Source organism: Panulirus ornatus, chromosome 41 (assembly GCF_036320965.1).
Source record: "Panulirus ornatus isolate Po-2019 chromosome 41, ASM3632096v1, whole genome shotgun sequence".
Taxonomy (NCBI): Eukaryota; Metazoa; Arthropoda; class Malacostraca; order Decapoda; family Palinuridae; genus Panulirus; species Panulirus ornatus.
The window spans coordinates 21,415,599-21,431,236 of NC_092264.1; the positions used below are offsets into that span (position 1 = coordinate 21,415,599).

The 15,638-nt window shown below is 42.3% G+C and overlaps 1 protein-coding gene across 1 annotated transcript in view; it reads right to left on the bottom strand.

Moving 5' to 3' along the window:
* Positions 1–259: 259 nt before the first annotated feature.
* The window catches only part of LOC139761754 (uncharacterized), a 55,379-nt gene continuing 40,000 nt past the window's right edge, over positions 260–15,638 (bottom strand). The window contains exon 4 of the mRNA XM_071686188.1: positions 260–389. Coding sequence (XP_071542289.1) covers positions 347–389 — 43 coding nt within the window. The 3' untranslated portion in view covers positions 260–346. The remainder of the gene's footprint in view (positions 390–15,638) is intronic.

The following is a 15,638-nucleotide window of genomic DNA, read 5'->3' on the forward strand; positions in this document are numbered from 1 at the left end:
AAACGCCCATGATTCTAATCTCCACAATCACAAAAAACTCCAAAGGACCCAGTGGTCTGCTGCTATTTGTATTCCTTTAAAGCACAGAGAGAGGTTTCAAAGCAAAAGTCAAAACTCAAAATATGTACAAATAGATTGATGATTATACAAATGAATTTTTGAGCAATAAATGCTTAGCTAGGTCTACATTTATGACAAATTTCTTATGTTCAGCTTTCCTGCACTACTATGATCCAGTAATGGAAATGATACTTTACACAACACCTGATGTTATGCATCTTCGCACATGGTTTACCACAAAAAAACGATATAAATGACAAACGTGGATCAAAACCTATTCAGTAACTCACCGACTATCATCCTTCTTGTCTTTGTCCTTCTCCTTTTCCCTATAAGAAAGAACAATTTATTAAAAAATCAGATTAATCAAATAGCTTGTGCACTGCAACAACAACAAGCTACTTTATGATCACTAATATTCCACAGAAACAAAGTCTGATGATCAATAACTTATGAAAATGCATTTCATAATAAACCCAAATAAAAAGGAGAAAGTGAATGTTAGATCAATCACCTCTTAGGAGCCTCACCATGTGTACACTTTATGAGTAGAATGATGAAAAATGGTCTAATTCCCATATATGACCATATCAAATTAGTAACCAACTGACATTATATTATATATTATACCATACTTGATCACTGTTTCCCACATCAGCAAGGTACCATCAGGAAACAGACGAAGAAAAGCCCATCCACTCGTATACACAAATATATACATAAACACCCATATATGCACACATACATACATGTACACTTATGCATATCAACATATACATACATACACAAACACACACATATTCATATATACACATGTACATATTCATACTTGCTTGCCTTCATCCATCCCTGGCACCAATCCACCCTACAGGAAACAGCACTGCTACCCCCTGCTTCAGCAAAGTAGCACCAGGAAAGCAGACATAAGAGGCAACAATTGTTCACACTCAGTCTCTTGCTGTCATGTGTAATGCACCAAAACCACAAAACCACACACACACACACACACACATATATATATATATATATATATATATATATATATATATATATGGTGTGGGTGGCAAGTTGTTAGAAGCAGTGAAAAGTTTTTATCGAGGATGTAAGGCATGTGTACGTGTAGGAAGAGAGGAAAGTTATTGGTTCTCAGTGAATGTAGGTTTGCAGCAGGGGTGTGTGATGTCTCCATGGTTGTTTAATTTGTTTATGGATGGGGTTGTTAGGGAAGTGAATGCAAGAGTTTTGGAAAGAGGGGCAAGAATGAAGTCTGTTGTGGATGAGAGAGCTTGGGAAGTGAGTCAGTTGTTGTTCGCTGATGATACAGCGCTCGTGGCTGATTCATGTGAGAAACTGAAGAAGCTGGTGACTGAGTTTGGTAAAGTATGTGAAAGAAGAAAGTTAAGAGTAAATGTGAATAAGAGCAAGGTTATTAGGTACAGTAGGGTTAAGGGTCAAGTCAATTGGGAGGTAAGTTTGAATGGAGAAAAACTGGAGGAAGTAAAGTGTTTTAGATATCTGGGAGTGGATCTGGCAGTGGATGGAACCATGGAAGCGGAAGTGAATCATAGGGTGGGGGAGGGGGCGACAATCCAGGGAGCCTTGAAGAATGTGTGGAAGTCGAGAACATTATCTCGGAAAGCAAAAATGGGTATGTTTGAAGGAATTGTGGTTCCAACAATGTTGTATGGTTGCGAGGCGTGGGCTATGGATAGAGTTGTGCGCAGGAGGGTGGATGTGCTGGAAATGAGATGTTTGAGGACAATGTGTGGTGTGAGGTGGTTTGATCGAGTAAGTAACGTAAGGGTAAGAGAGATGTGTGGAAATAAAAAGAGCGTGGTTGAGAGAGCAGAAGAGGGTGTTTTGAAATGGTTTGGGCACATGGAGAGAATGAGTGAGGAAAGATTGACCAAGAGGATATATGTGTCAGAGGTGGAGGGAACAAGGAGAAGTGGGAGACCAAATTGGAGGTGGAAAGATGGAGTGAAAAAGATTTTGAGTGATCGGGGCCTGAACATGCAAGAGGGTGAAAGGCGGGCAAGGAATAGAGTGAATTGGATCGATGTGGTATACCGGGGTTGACATGCTGTCAGTGGATTGAATCAGGGCACGTGAAGCGTCTGGGGTAAACCATGGAAAGCTGTGTGGGGCCTGGATGTGGAAAGGGAGCTGTGGTTTCGGGCATTATTGCATGACAGCTAGAGACTGAGTGTGAACGAATGAGGCCTTTGTTGTCTTTTCCTAGCGCTACCCCGCACACATGAGGGGGGAGGGGATGGTATTCCATGTGTGGCGAGGTGGCGATGGGAATGAATAAAGGCAGACAGTGTGAATTGTGTGCATGGGTATATATGTATGTGTCTGTGTGTGTATATATATGTGTACATTGAGATGTATAGGTATGTATATTTGCGTGTGTGGACGTGTGTGTATATACATGTGTATGGGGGTGGGTTGGGCCATTTCCTTCGTCTGTTTCCTTGCGCTACCTCGCAAATGCGGGAGACAGCGACAAAGCAAAATAATAACAATAATAAAAATATATATGTGGCAGCAGATGGAACCATGGAAGTGGAAGTGAATCATAGGGTGGGGGAGGGGGCGAAAATCCTGGGAGCCTTGAAGAATGGGTATGTTTGAAGGAATAGTGGTTCCAACAATGTTGTATGGTTGCGAGGCATGGGTTATGGATAGAGTTGTGCGCAGGAGGGTGGATGTGCTGGAAATGAGATGTTTGAGGACAATGTGTGGTGTGAGGTGGTTTGATCGAGTAAGTAATGTAAGGGTAAGAGAGATGTGTGGAAATAAAAAGAGCGTGGTTGAGAGAGCAGAAGAGGGTGTTTTGAAGTGGTTTGGGCACATGGAGAGAATGAGTGAGGAAAGATTGACCAAGAGGATATATGTGTTGGAGGTGGAGGGAACGAGGAGAAGTGGGAGACCAAATTGGAGGTGGAAAGATGGAGTGAAAAAGATTTTGAGTGATCGGGGCCTGAACATGCAGGAGGGTGAAAGGCGGGCTAGGAATAGAGTGAATTGGATCGATGTGGTATACCGGGGTTGACGTGCTGTCAGTGGATTGAATCAGGGCATGTGAAGCATCTGGGGTAAACCATGGAAAGCTGTGTAGGTATGTATATTTGCGTGTGTGGACGTGTATGTATGTACATGTGTATGGGGGTGGGTTGGGCCATTTCTTTCGTCTGTTTCCTTGCACTACCTCGCAAACGCGGGAGACAGCGACAAAGCAAAAAATATATATATATATATATATATATATATATATATATATATATATATATATATATATATATATATATATATATTATCCCTGGGGATAGGGGAGAAAGAATACTTCCCACGTATTCCCTGCGTGTCGTAGAAGGCGACTAAAAGGGGAGGGAGCGGGGGGCTGGACAACCTCCCCTCTCGTTTTTTTTTTAATTTTCCAAAAGAAGGAACGGAGAATTGGGCCAGGTGAGGGTATTCCCTCAAGGCCCAGTCCTCTGTTCTTAACGCTACCTCGCTAATGCGGGAAATGGCGAATAGTTTGAAAGAAAAGAAAGAAAAGAATATATATATATATATATATATATCTTTTCTTTCTTTCAAACTATTCGCCATTTCCCGCATTAGCGAGGTAGCGTTAAGAACAGAGGACTGGGCCTTGAGGGAATACCCTCACCTGGCCCAATTCTCTGTTCCTTCTTTTGGAAAATTAAAAAAAAAAACGAGAGGGGAGGATTTCCAGCCCCCCGCTCCCTCCTCTTTTAGTCGCCTTCTACGACACGCAGGGAATACGTGGGAAGTATTCTTTCTCCCCTATCCCCAGGGAGATATATATATATATATATATATATATATATATATATATATATATATATATATATATATATATATATATATATTTATTTATTTTTATTATACTTTGTCGCTGTCTCCCGCGTTTGCGAGGTAGCGCAAGGAAACAGACGAAAGAAATGGCCCAACCCCCCCATACACATGTATATACATACGTCCACACACGCAAATATACATACCTACACATCTTTCCATGGTTTACCCCAGACGCTTCACATGCCTTGATTCAATCCACTGACAGCACGTCAACCCCGGTATACCACATCGCTCCAATTCACTCTATTCCTTGCCCTCCTTTCACCCTCCTGCATGTTCAGGCCCCGATCACACAAAATCTTTTTCACTCCATCTTTCCACCTCCAATTTGGTCTCCCTCTTCTCCTCGTTCCCTCCACCTCCGACACATATATCCTCTTGGTCAATCTTCCCTCACTCATTCTCTCCATGTGCCCAAACCACTTCAAAACACCCTCTTCTGCTCTCTCAACCACGCTCTTTTTATTTCCACACATCTCTCTTACCCTTACGTTACTCACTCGATCAAACCACCTCACAGCACACATTGTCCTCAAACATCTCATTTCCAGCACATCCATCCTCCTGCGCACAACTCTATCCATAGCCCACGCCTCGCAACCATACAACATTGTTGGAACCACTATTCCTTCAAACATACCCATTTTTGCTTTCCGAGATAATGTTGTCGACTTCCACACATTCTTCAAGGCCCCCAGAATTTTTGCCCCCTCCCCCACCCTATGATCCACTTCCGCTTCCATGGTTCCATCCGCTGCCAGATCCACTCCCAGATATCTAAAACACTTTACTTCCTCCAGTTTTTCTCCATTCAAACTCACCTCCCAATTGACTTGACCCTCAACCCTACTGTACCTAATAACCTTGCTCTTATTCACATTTACTCTTAACTTTCTTCTTCCACACACTTTACCAAACTCAGTCACCAGCTTCTGCAGTTTCTCACATGAATCAGCCACCAGCGCTGTATCATCAGCGAACAACATATATATATACATAAATGCCCATATACACACATGTTCTTACATACATATGCATACACAGACACAGACTTATACATATATACATGTACATATTCATACATGCTTGCCTTTGTCAATTTTTGGTGTCACCCTCCTCACAGGAAACAGCATTGCTACCCTCTGCTTCAGCAAGGTAGCACCAGAAAAACAGACAAAAAAGGCCACATTCGTTCATGCTCAGTCTCTAACTGTCATGTGTAATGCACTGAAACCACAGCTTCCTATCCACATCCAGGCCCTACAGACCTTTCCATAGTTTTACCCCAGACATTTCACATGCCCTGGTTCAGTCCACTGACAGCACATCAAACCTGATATACTACAATGTTCCAATTCACTCTATTCCTTGCACACCTCTCACCCTCCCGTGTGTTTAAGCCCCAACTGATGAAAATCTTTTTTCACTCCATCCTTCCACCTCCTGCTTCCCCTTGTTCTCTCCACTTCCGACAGACATATCCTCTTTGTCAACCTTTCCTCACTCATTTTCTCTATATGTCCAAACTATTTCAACACACCCTCTTCTGCTCTCTCAACCACTCTTTTTATTTCCACACATATCTCTTACCCTTTCATTACTTACTTGATTAAACTATCTCACACCATATATTGTCTTCAAATATTTCAATGCCAATGCATCCACCTTCCTTCGTACAACCCTCTCTATAGCCCATGCCTTGCAACCATATAATATTGTTGGAACTACAATTCCTTCAAACATATCCATTTTTGTTATCCATGTTATCTAAAATAACGTTCTCTCCTTCCACACATTCTTCATTGCTCCCAAAACCTTCGCCCCCTCCCCCACTTTGTGACTCACTTCCGATTCCGTGGGTCTATTTGCTACTTAGTCCACTCCCAAATATCTAAAACACTTCACTTCCTCTAATTTTTCTCCATTCAAACTCACATCACAACTAACTTGTCCCTCAACCCTACTGAACCTAATAACCTTGCTCTTATTCACATATACTCTCAACTTTCTCCATTCACACACTTTTCCAAACTCACTTACCAACTTCTGCTCTTTCTCACTCATATCAGCCACCAGTTCGATATCATCGGCAAATAACAACTGACTCACTTCCCAGGCCCTCTCATCCCCAACAGACTGCATACTCCCCCCCCCTCTCTCTCTCTCTCTCTCTCTCTCTCTCTCTCTCTCTCTCTCTCTCTCTCTCTCTCTCCAAAACTCTTGCATTTACCTCCCTAACCACCCCACCACCCCATCTATAAAAAATTAAACAACCATGGGGACATCACACACCCCTGCCACAGATCGACCTTTACTAGGAACCAATCACTCTCCTGTTCCTACTCTTACACATACCTTACATCCTTGGTAAAAACTTTTCAATGCTTCTAGCAGCTTACCTCCCACACCAAATACTCTTACGACCTTCCACATAGCATTTCTATCAACACTATCATATGCCTTCTCCAAACCCATAAATGTTACATACAAATCCATCTGTTGTTCTAAGTATTTCTCACATTCATTCTTCAAAGCAAACACCTGATTCACACATCCTCCACCACTTCTGAAACCACACTACACTTCCCTAATCTGATGCTCTGTACATGCCTTCATCCTCTCAATCAATACCCTCCCATACAATTTCCCGGGAATACTCAACAAACTTATGCCTCTGTAGTTTGAACACTCACCTTTATCCCTTTTGCCTTTGTATAATGGCACTATTCATGCATTCCACCAATCCTCAGGCACTTCATCATGATCCATACATACACTGAATATCCTTACCAACCAGTCAACAACACAGTCACCCCCTTTCTTAATAAATTCAACTGCAATACCATCCAAACCCGCAGCCTTGTTGGATTTCATCTTCCACAAAACTTTTATAACCTTTTCCCTCTATAACCAAACCATTCTCCCTGACACTCTCACTGCACTTCATCCAAACCAAAACACCCTACATCTACCACTCTATCATCAAACACATTCGACAAACATTCAAAATACTCAATCCATCTCCTCACTTAATCACTACCTGTCATCAGGTCCCCACTTGCCCCCTTCACTGATGTTCCCATTTGTTCTCTTGCCTTACGCACATTATTTACCTCTTTCAAAACATCTTTTTATTCTCCCTTAAGTTTAATGATACTCTTTCACCCCAACTCTCATTTGTCCTCTTTTTCAACCCTTACACCTTCCTCTTGACCTCCTGTCGCATTCTTTTATTCATTTCTCAGTCATTTGCACTCCCTTCATTTAAGTAATGTTAAAATGCCTCTCTTTCCTCTTTCACTAACAACACTACTTCTTCATTCCACCACTCAATTCCCTTTCTGATCAGCCCATCTCCCACATTTCTCATGCCACAGGCATCTGTTGCACATGCCATCACTGCTACCCTAAATGCATCCTATTCCTCACCTTACCAACTAACATAAGAAATAAACAAATCACTACTATATTAAGAGCCTGCTAAAAGAGGGTCTACCCCATTTACAGCTTAAAATCATGTTACAATTTGTTTATCCAATACATAAGATCTGTCAACAGGTAACACATGTACTGTCAGCGTGTTCAGTCTAAGTTCAAATATGAACCTGACAGTAAGCTCAGCATACACTTGACTAAATGATATGGTATAAAGTCTAGCACAAGGAAAGTTGCTATTGAACTGTTCACTGTCTTGGGAAAAAGATTCCCTCATTCTGGTAAGACAATCAAACATGGCACTACTTTACTAATGACACACATATACATAAATCAAGCATGTGATTTGACTCTAATCAATCAATTTGGTCAATCATGAGGGCACATGCTTATACTTGTCCCACAGTTTTTTGGGGGGCTTGCTTTAATCATTCATGGCCCTAAAGAAGCACAGAAAGCAGCTAGAAAACAAAATGATAAAGGGTGCAAGAAATGGCATTCCCAGGCTTCATCTGCAAGTGGTAACACTGCAATTTAGAAATTAGCTTCAATAAAGCTGTGTCATTGGTAAAGAACCAAAAGTAATACAGGTTCTGTGAGGACATTCCAGCTCCAAACAAACCCACCTTACCCTGGTCCCACATGAAGTGCACCTTGAAGCTACAAGAGCTCCATAGAGGGATCCTGGGATTATGTAAGTAACTGATAGATAAAACATTAAGAAATGATCTTAAAATTACAGCTGTGGCAGAATGGAATACACCGAGTGATAAAACTGTGAATCCTGACAGTATACACAAGTTTACAAAGATATAAAGTCCAAGAGATGGGGCTCATCACACAACTTCCCCATACATGTACAAATATGCAACTGCACACAAACTGCCACTTGGGTGCATCGCTGCTATCTGATTCAGATTTTCTGTTTGAGATATCATTCTGTCCCTTTGCTTTCAGACTGAGAGTAGCATGTGTTCCTTATATATGAGGTGTGATCAAAAAGTACAGAGACTTAGCCTCCATTTTAAAGAGCTGTGTACATACATGTTATATCAAAAAGCAGTCCCTTCAAAGTAATCTCTCTCTGATGATATGCAAGTGCCCAACATGCATGCCACTTTTGAATGCAACGATGAAGTCTTAAACTGTAAATTGATCAAGTTCCACTTTCCATTATTACAGATGTTTGGAATAACTATCTATCTATATCTCTGATACCTGTTCCAACTGGAATTCCCACAAAGGGGTGGCCATGGCAACAGAGTCTCCATAACTAAAGAACTCTAGTGCCTCATCCTTAATACACCACTGGCAGAGAGCAAGTTTAGCATAGTGTTTGCAGAGCCTCCTATCTAATTTTCTTTACGACTATGGTTATCTAAAGCTCCTACATACTACTTCTACCTGACAATCCTGCATAAATGCTTCTACCGACTATTTCTATCTTCTGCTCCTACAACTTTGCCAAAAGGCAGGGCTAGTGCATAATGCTCACAACAGGAAAATCTAGAGTTATGAAGTATGAACTGTGTGAGTTAAGTGTTACAATGACAAGGAGAGATTACATGTTTGTGGACAGAGTGCCAGTAGTCCATACGTTAGTGAGGCAGAAAGAAAAGACAGCTACCCAGGTCAGAGAAATGCAACTTGACAACCACATAAGTGTTGGCTCACTATACACAGCTTTCACAATAATCTTAAACATCATCCTCGGTATGTACAACTTGGATCCATTCATAATCAAAAGAATTGTCATACTGTACAAGTTTAGGAGTTATGACATGACCCAACACCAGTCCTTCGTCACCTAAAACTTATCTTCTTGTCACCCACCCTTAACAATGATCACTTCCTTTTGCTGAACCAATCTTTGCCCTTGGGAACACATTCCTTACTTGACTTATGTGCGTGACACTTACCTAATGAGGTCGTGTGCCTTACTTGCCAAACCAAAAATGGGTATGTTTGAAGGAATAGTGGCTCCAACAATGATATATGGTTGCGAGGCGTGGGCTATAGATAGAATTGTGCGGAGGAGGGTGGATGTCCTGGAAATGAGATGTTTGAGGACAATATGTGGTGTAAGGTGGTTTGATCGAGTAAGTAATGGAAGGGTAAGAGAGATGTGTAGCAGTAAAAAGAGTGTTGTTGAGAGAGTAGAAGAGGGAGTTTTGAATGGTGTGGTCACATGGAGAGAATGAGTGAGGAAAGATTGACAAAGAGGTTACTGTGTCAGAGGTGGAGGGAACGAGAAGTGGGAGACCAAACTGGAGGTGGAAAGATAGAATGAAAAAAATTTTGAGTGATCGGGGCCTGAACATGCAGAAGGGTGAAAGGCATGCAAGGAATAGAGTGAATTGGAATGATGTGGTATTCTGGGGTCAACGTGCTGTCAATGGATTGAACTAGGGCATGAGAAGTGTCTGGGATAAACCATGGAAAGTTCTGTGGGGCCTGGATGTGGAAAGGGAGCTGTGGTTTTGGTGCAATATACACGACAGCGAGAGACTGAGTGTGAACGAATGTGGCCTTAGTTGTCTTTTCCTAGCGCTACCTCGTGCACATGAGGGGGGAGGGGGTTGTTATTTCATGTGTGGCGGGGTGGCGATGGGAATGAACAAAGGCAGACAGTATGAATCATGTACATGTGTATATATGTATATGTCTGTGTGAATATATATGTATACATTGAGATGTATAGGTATGTATATTTGCATGTGTGGATGTGTATGTATATACATGTATATGTGGGTGGGTTGGGCCATTCTTTCGTCTGTTTCCTTGCGCTAACTTGCTAAAGCGGGAGACAGCAACAAAGCAAAATATATATATATATGTATATATGGAGTGAAAAAGATTTTGTGTGATCGGGGCCTGAACATGCAGGAGGGTGAAAGGAGGGCAAAGAATAGAGTGAATTGGAGCGATGTGGTATACCAGGGTTGACGTGCTGTCAGTGGATTGAATCAAGGCATGTGTATGGGGGTGGGTTGGGCCATTTCTTTCGTCTGTTTCCTTGCGCTACCTCGCAAACGCGGGACAGCGACAAAAAAAAAAAAAAAAAAAAAAAAAATTTGGGAGCCTTGAAAAATGTGTGGAAGTCGAGAACATTATCCCGGAAAGCAAAAATGGGTATGTTTGAAGGAATAGTGGTTCCAACAATATTGTATGGTTGCGAGGCGTGGGCTATGGATAGAGTTGTGCGCAGGAGGATGGATGTGCTGGAAATGAGATGTTTGAGGACAATGTGTGGTGTGAGGTGGTTTGATCGAGTAAGTAACGTAAGGGTAAGAGAGATGTGTGGAAATAAAAAGAGCGTGGTTGAGAGAGCAGAAGAGGGTGTTTTGAAATGGTTTGGGCACATGGAGAGAATGAGTGAGGAAAGATTGACCAAGAGGATATATGTGTCGGAGGTGGAGGGAACGAGGAGAAGAGGGAGACCAAATTGGAGGTGGAAAGATGGAGTGAAAAGGATTTTGTGTGATCGGGGCCTGAACATGCAGGAGGGTGAAAGGAGGGCAAGAAATAGAGTGAATTGGAGCGATGTGGTATACAGGGGTTGACGTGCTGTCAGTGGATTGAATCAAGGCATGTGAAGCGTCCGGGGTAAACCATGGAAAGCTGTGTAGGTATGTATATTTGCATGTGTGGACGTGTGTATGTACATGTGTATGGGGGGGTTGGGCCATTTCTTTCGTCTGTTTCCTTGCGCTACCTCGCAAACGCGGGAGACAGCGACAAAGTATAAAAAAAAAATAAAAAAAAAAATAAAAAAATATATATCTTTTCTTTCAACTATTCACCATTTCCCGCATTAGCGAGGTAGCATTAAGAACAGAGGACTGGGCCTTTGAGGGAATATCCTCACCTGACCCCCTTCTCTGCTCCTTCTTTAAAAAAAAAAAAAAAAAACACAAGAGGGGAGGATTTCCAGCCCCCCACTCCCTCTCCTTTTAGTTGCCTTCTACCACACACAGGGAATATGTGGGAAGTATTCTTTCTCCCCTATCCCCAGGGATAATAATAATATATTGGGAATGTCTTGGGAATAAAGTCAGGGGTTAGTGAGAAGACAAGAGCAAGGGAAGGAGTAGCACTACTCCTGAAACAGGAGTTGTGGGAGTATATAATAGAATGTGAGAAAGTAAATTCTAGATCAATATGGGTAAAACTGAAAGTTGATAGAGAGAGATGGGTGATTATTGGTGCATGTGCACCTGGGCATGAGAAGAAAGATCATGAGAGGCAAGTGTTTTGGGAGCAGCTGAATGAGTGTGCTAGTGGTTTTGATGCACAAGACCGGGTTATAGTGATGGGTGATTTGAATGCAAAGGTGAGTAATGTGGCAGTTGAGGGAATAATTGGTATACATGGGGTGTTCAGAGTTGTAAATGGAAATGGTGAAGAGCTTGTAGATTTATGTGCTGAAAAAGGACTGGTGATTGGGAATACCTGGTTTAAAAAGCGAGATATACATAAGTATACTGGTTGGTAAGGTTATTTAATGTATGTATGACTCATGGTGAGGTGCCTGAGGATTGGTGGAATGAGTGCATAGTGCCATTGTACAAAGGCAAAGAGGATAAGAGTGAGTGCTCAAATTTCAGAGGTATAAGTTAGTTGAGTATTCCTGGTAAATTATATGGGAGGGTATTGATTGAGAGGGTGAAGGCATGTACAGCGCATCAGATTGGGGAAGAGCAGTGTGGTTTCAGAAGTGGTAGAGGATGTGTGGATCAGGTGTTTGCTTTGAAGAATGTATGTGAGAAACACTTAGAAAAGCAAATGGATTTGTATGTAGCATTTAGGGATCTGGAGAAAGCATATGATAGAGTTGATAGAGATGCTCTGTGGAAGGTATTAAGAATATATGGTGTGGGAGGCAAGTTCTTAGAAGAAATGAAAAGTTTTTATCAAGGATGTAAGGCATGTGCACGTGTAGGAAGAGAGGAAAGTGATTGGTTCTCAGTGAATGTAGGTTTGCGGCAGGGGTGTGTGATGTCTCCATGGTTGTTTAATTGTTTATGGATGGGGTTGTTAGGGAGGTGAATGCAAGAGTTTTGGAAAGAGAGGCAAGTATGACGTCTGTTGGGATGAGAGAGCTTGGGAAGTGAGTCAGTTGTTGTTCGCTGATGATACAGCGCTGGTGGCTGATTCATGTGAGAAACTACAGAAGCTGGTGACTGAGTTTGGTAAAGTGTGTGAAAGAAGAAAGTTAAGAGTAAATGTGAATAAGAGCAAGGTAATTAGGTACAGTAGGGTTGAGGGTCAAGTGAGGTCAAGTCAATTGGGAAGTAAGTTTGAATGGAGAAAAACTGGAGGAAGTAAAGTGTTTTAGATATCTGGGAGTGGATCTGGCAGCGGATGGAACTATGGAAGCAGAAGTGGATCATAGGGTGGGGGAGGGGGCGAAAATCCTGGGAGCCTTGAAGAATGTGTGGAAGTCGAGAACATTATCTCGGAAAGCAAAAATGGGTATGTTTGAAGGAATAGTGGTTCCAACAATGTTGTATGGCTGCGAGGCGTGGGCTATGGATAGAGTTGTGCGCAGGAGGATGGATGTGCTGGAAATGAGATGTTTGAGGACAATGTGTGGAAATAAAAAGAGTGTGGTTGAGAGAGCAGAAGAGGGTGTTTTGAAATGGTTTGGGCACATGGAGAGAATGAGTGAGGAAAGATTGACCAAGAGGATATATGTGTCGGAGGTGGAGGGAACGAGGAGAAGTTGGAGACCAAATTGGAGGTGGAAAGATGGAATGAAAAAGATTTTGTGTGATCGGGGCCTGAACATGCAGGAGGGTGAAAGGAGGGCAAGGAATAGAGTGAATTGGATCGATGTGGTATACCGGGGTTGACGTGCTGACAGTGGATTGAATCAGGGCATGTGAAGCGTCTGGGGTAAACCATGGAAAGCTGTGTAGGTATGAATATTTGCATGTGTGGATGTATGTATATACATGTGTATGGGGGTGGGTTGGGCCAATTCTTTCGTCTGTTCCTTGTGCTACCTCGCAAACGGGGGAGACAGGAAAAAAAAGATATATAAGTATACGTATGTAAGTAGGAGAGATGGCCAGAGAGCGTTATTGGATAACGTGTTAATTGACAGGCGCGCAAAAGAGAGACTTTTGGATGTTAATGTGCTGAGAGGTGCAACTGGAGGGATGTCTGATCATTATCTTGTGGAGGCTAAGGTGAAGATTTGTATGGGTTTTCAGAAAAGAAGAGAGAATGTTGGGGTGAAGAGGGTGATGAAAGTAAGTGAGCTTGGGAAGGAGACTTGTGTGAGGAAGTACCAGGAGAGACTGAGTAGAGAATGGAAAAAGGTGAGAACAAAGGAGGTAAGGGGAGTGGGGGAAGAATGGGATATATTTAGGGAAGCACGGATGGCTTGCACAAAAGATGCTTGTGGGAGGTGGGTTGATTAGAAAGGGTAGTGAGTGGTGGGATAAAGAAGTAAGATTATTAGTGAGACAGAAAAGAGAGGCATTTCGACGATTTTTGCAGGGAAAAAATGCAAATGAGTGGGAGATGTATAAAAGAAAGAGGCAGGAGGTCAAGAGAAAGGTGCAAGAGGTGAAAAAGAGGGCAAATGAGAGTTGGGGTGAGAGAGTATCATTAATTTTCAGGGAGAATGAAAAGATGTTCTGGAAGGAGGGAAATAAAGTGTGTAAGACAAAGGAGCAAATGGGAACTTCAGTGAAGGGGGCTAATGGGGAGGTGATAACAAGTAGTGGTGATGTGAAAAGGAGATGGAGTGAGTATTCTGAAGGTTTGTTGAATGTGTTTGATGATAGAGTGGTAGATATAGGATGTTTTGGTCGAGGTGGTGTGCAAAGTGAGAGGGTTAGGGAAAATAATTTGGTAAACAGAGAAGAGGTAGTAAAAGCTTTGCGGAAGATGAAAGCCGGCAAGGCAGCAGGTTTGGATGGTATTGCAGTGGAATTTATTAAAAAAGGGGGTGACTGTATTGTTGACTGGTTGGTAAGGTTATTTAATGTATGTATGACTCATGGTGAGGTGCCTGAGGATTAGCGGAATGCTTGCATAGTGCCATTGTACAAAGGCAAACGGGATAAGAATGAGTGCTCAAATTACAGAGGTATAAGTTTGTTGAGTATTCCTGGTAAATTATATGGGAGGGTATTGATTGAGAGGGTGAAGGCATGTACAGAGCATCAGATTGGGGAAGAGCAGTGTGGTTTCAGAAGTGGTAGAGGATGTGTGGATCAGGTGTTTGCTTTGAAGAATGTATGCGAGAAATACTTAGAAAAACAAATGGATTTGTATGTAGCATTCATGGATCTGGAGAAGGCATATGATAGAGTTGATAGAGATGCTCTGTGGAAGGTACTAAGAATATATGATGTGGGAGGCAAGTTGTTAGAAGCAGTGAAAAGTTTTTATCGAGGATGTAAGGCATGTGTACGTGTAGGAAGAGAGGAAAGTGATTGGTTCTCAGTGAATGTAGGTTTGGGGCAGGGTTGTGTGATGTCTCCATGGTTAATTTGTTTATGGATGGGGTTGTTAGGGAGGTGAATGCAAGAGTTTTGGAAAGAGGGGCAAGTATGCAGTCTGTTGTGGATGAGAGAGCTTGGGAAGTGAGTCAGTTGTTCGCTGATGATACAGCACTGGTGGCTGATTCATGTGAGAAACTGCAGAAGCTGGTGACTGAGTTTGGTAAGGTGTGTGAAAGAAGAAAGTTAAGAGTAAATGTGAATAAAAGCAAGGTTATTAGGTACAGTAGGGTTGAGGGTCAAGTCAATTGGGAGGTAAGTTTGAATGGAGAAAAACTGGAGGAAGTAAAGTGTTTTAGATATCTGGGAGTGGATCTGGCAGTGGATGGAACCATGGAAGCGGAAGTGAATCATAGGGTGGGGGAGGGGGCTAAAATTCTGGGAGCCTTGAAGAATGTTTGGAAGTCGAGAATATTATCTCGGAAAGCAAAAATGGGTATGTTTGAAGGAATAGTGGTTCCAACAATGTTGTATGGTTGCGAGGCGTGGGCTATGGATAGAGTTGTGCGCAGGAGGGTGGATGTGCTGGAAATGAGATGTTTGAGGACAATATGTGGTGTGAGGTGGTTTGATCGAGTAAGTAATGTAAGGGTAAGAGAGGTGTGGAAATAAGAAGAGTGTGGTTGAGAGAGCAGAAGAGGGTGTTTTGAAATGGTTTGCAAACCAAACTCACATGGAGAGAATGAGTGAGGAAAGATTGACCAAGAGGATATATGTGTCGGAGGTGGAGGGAAC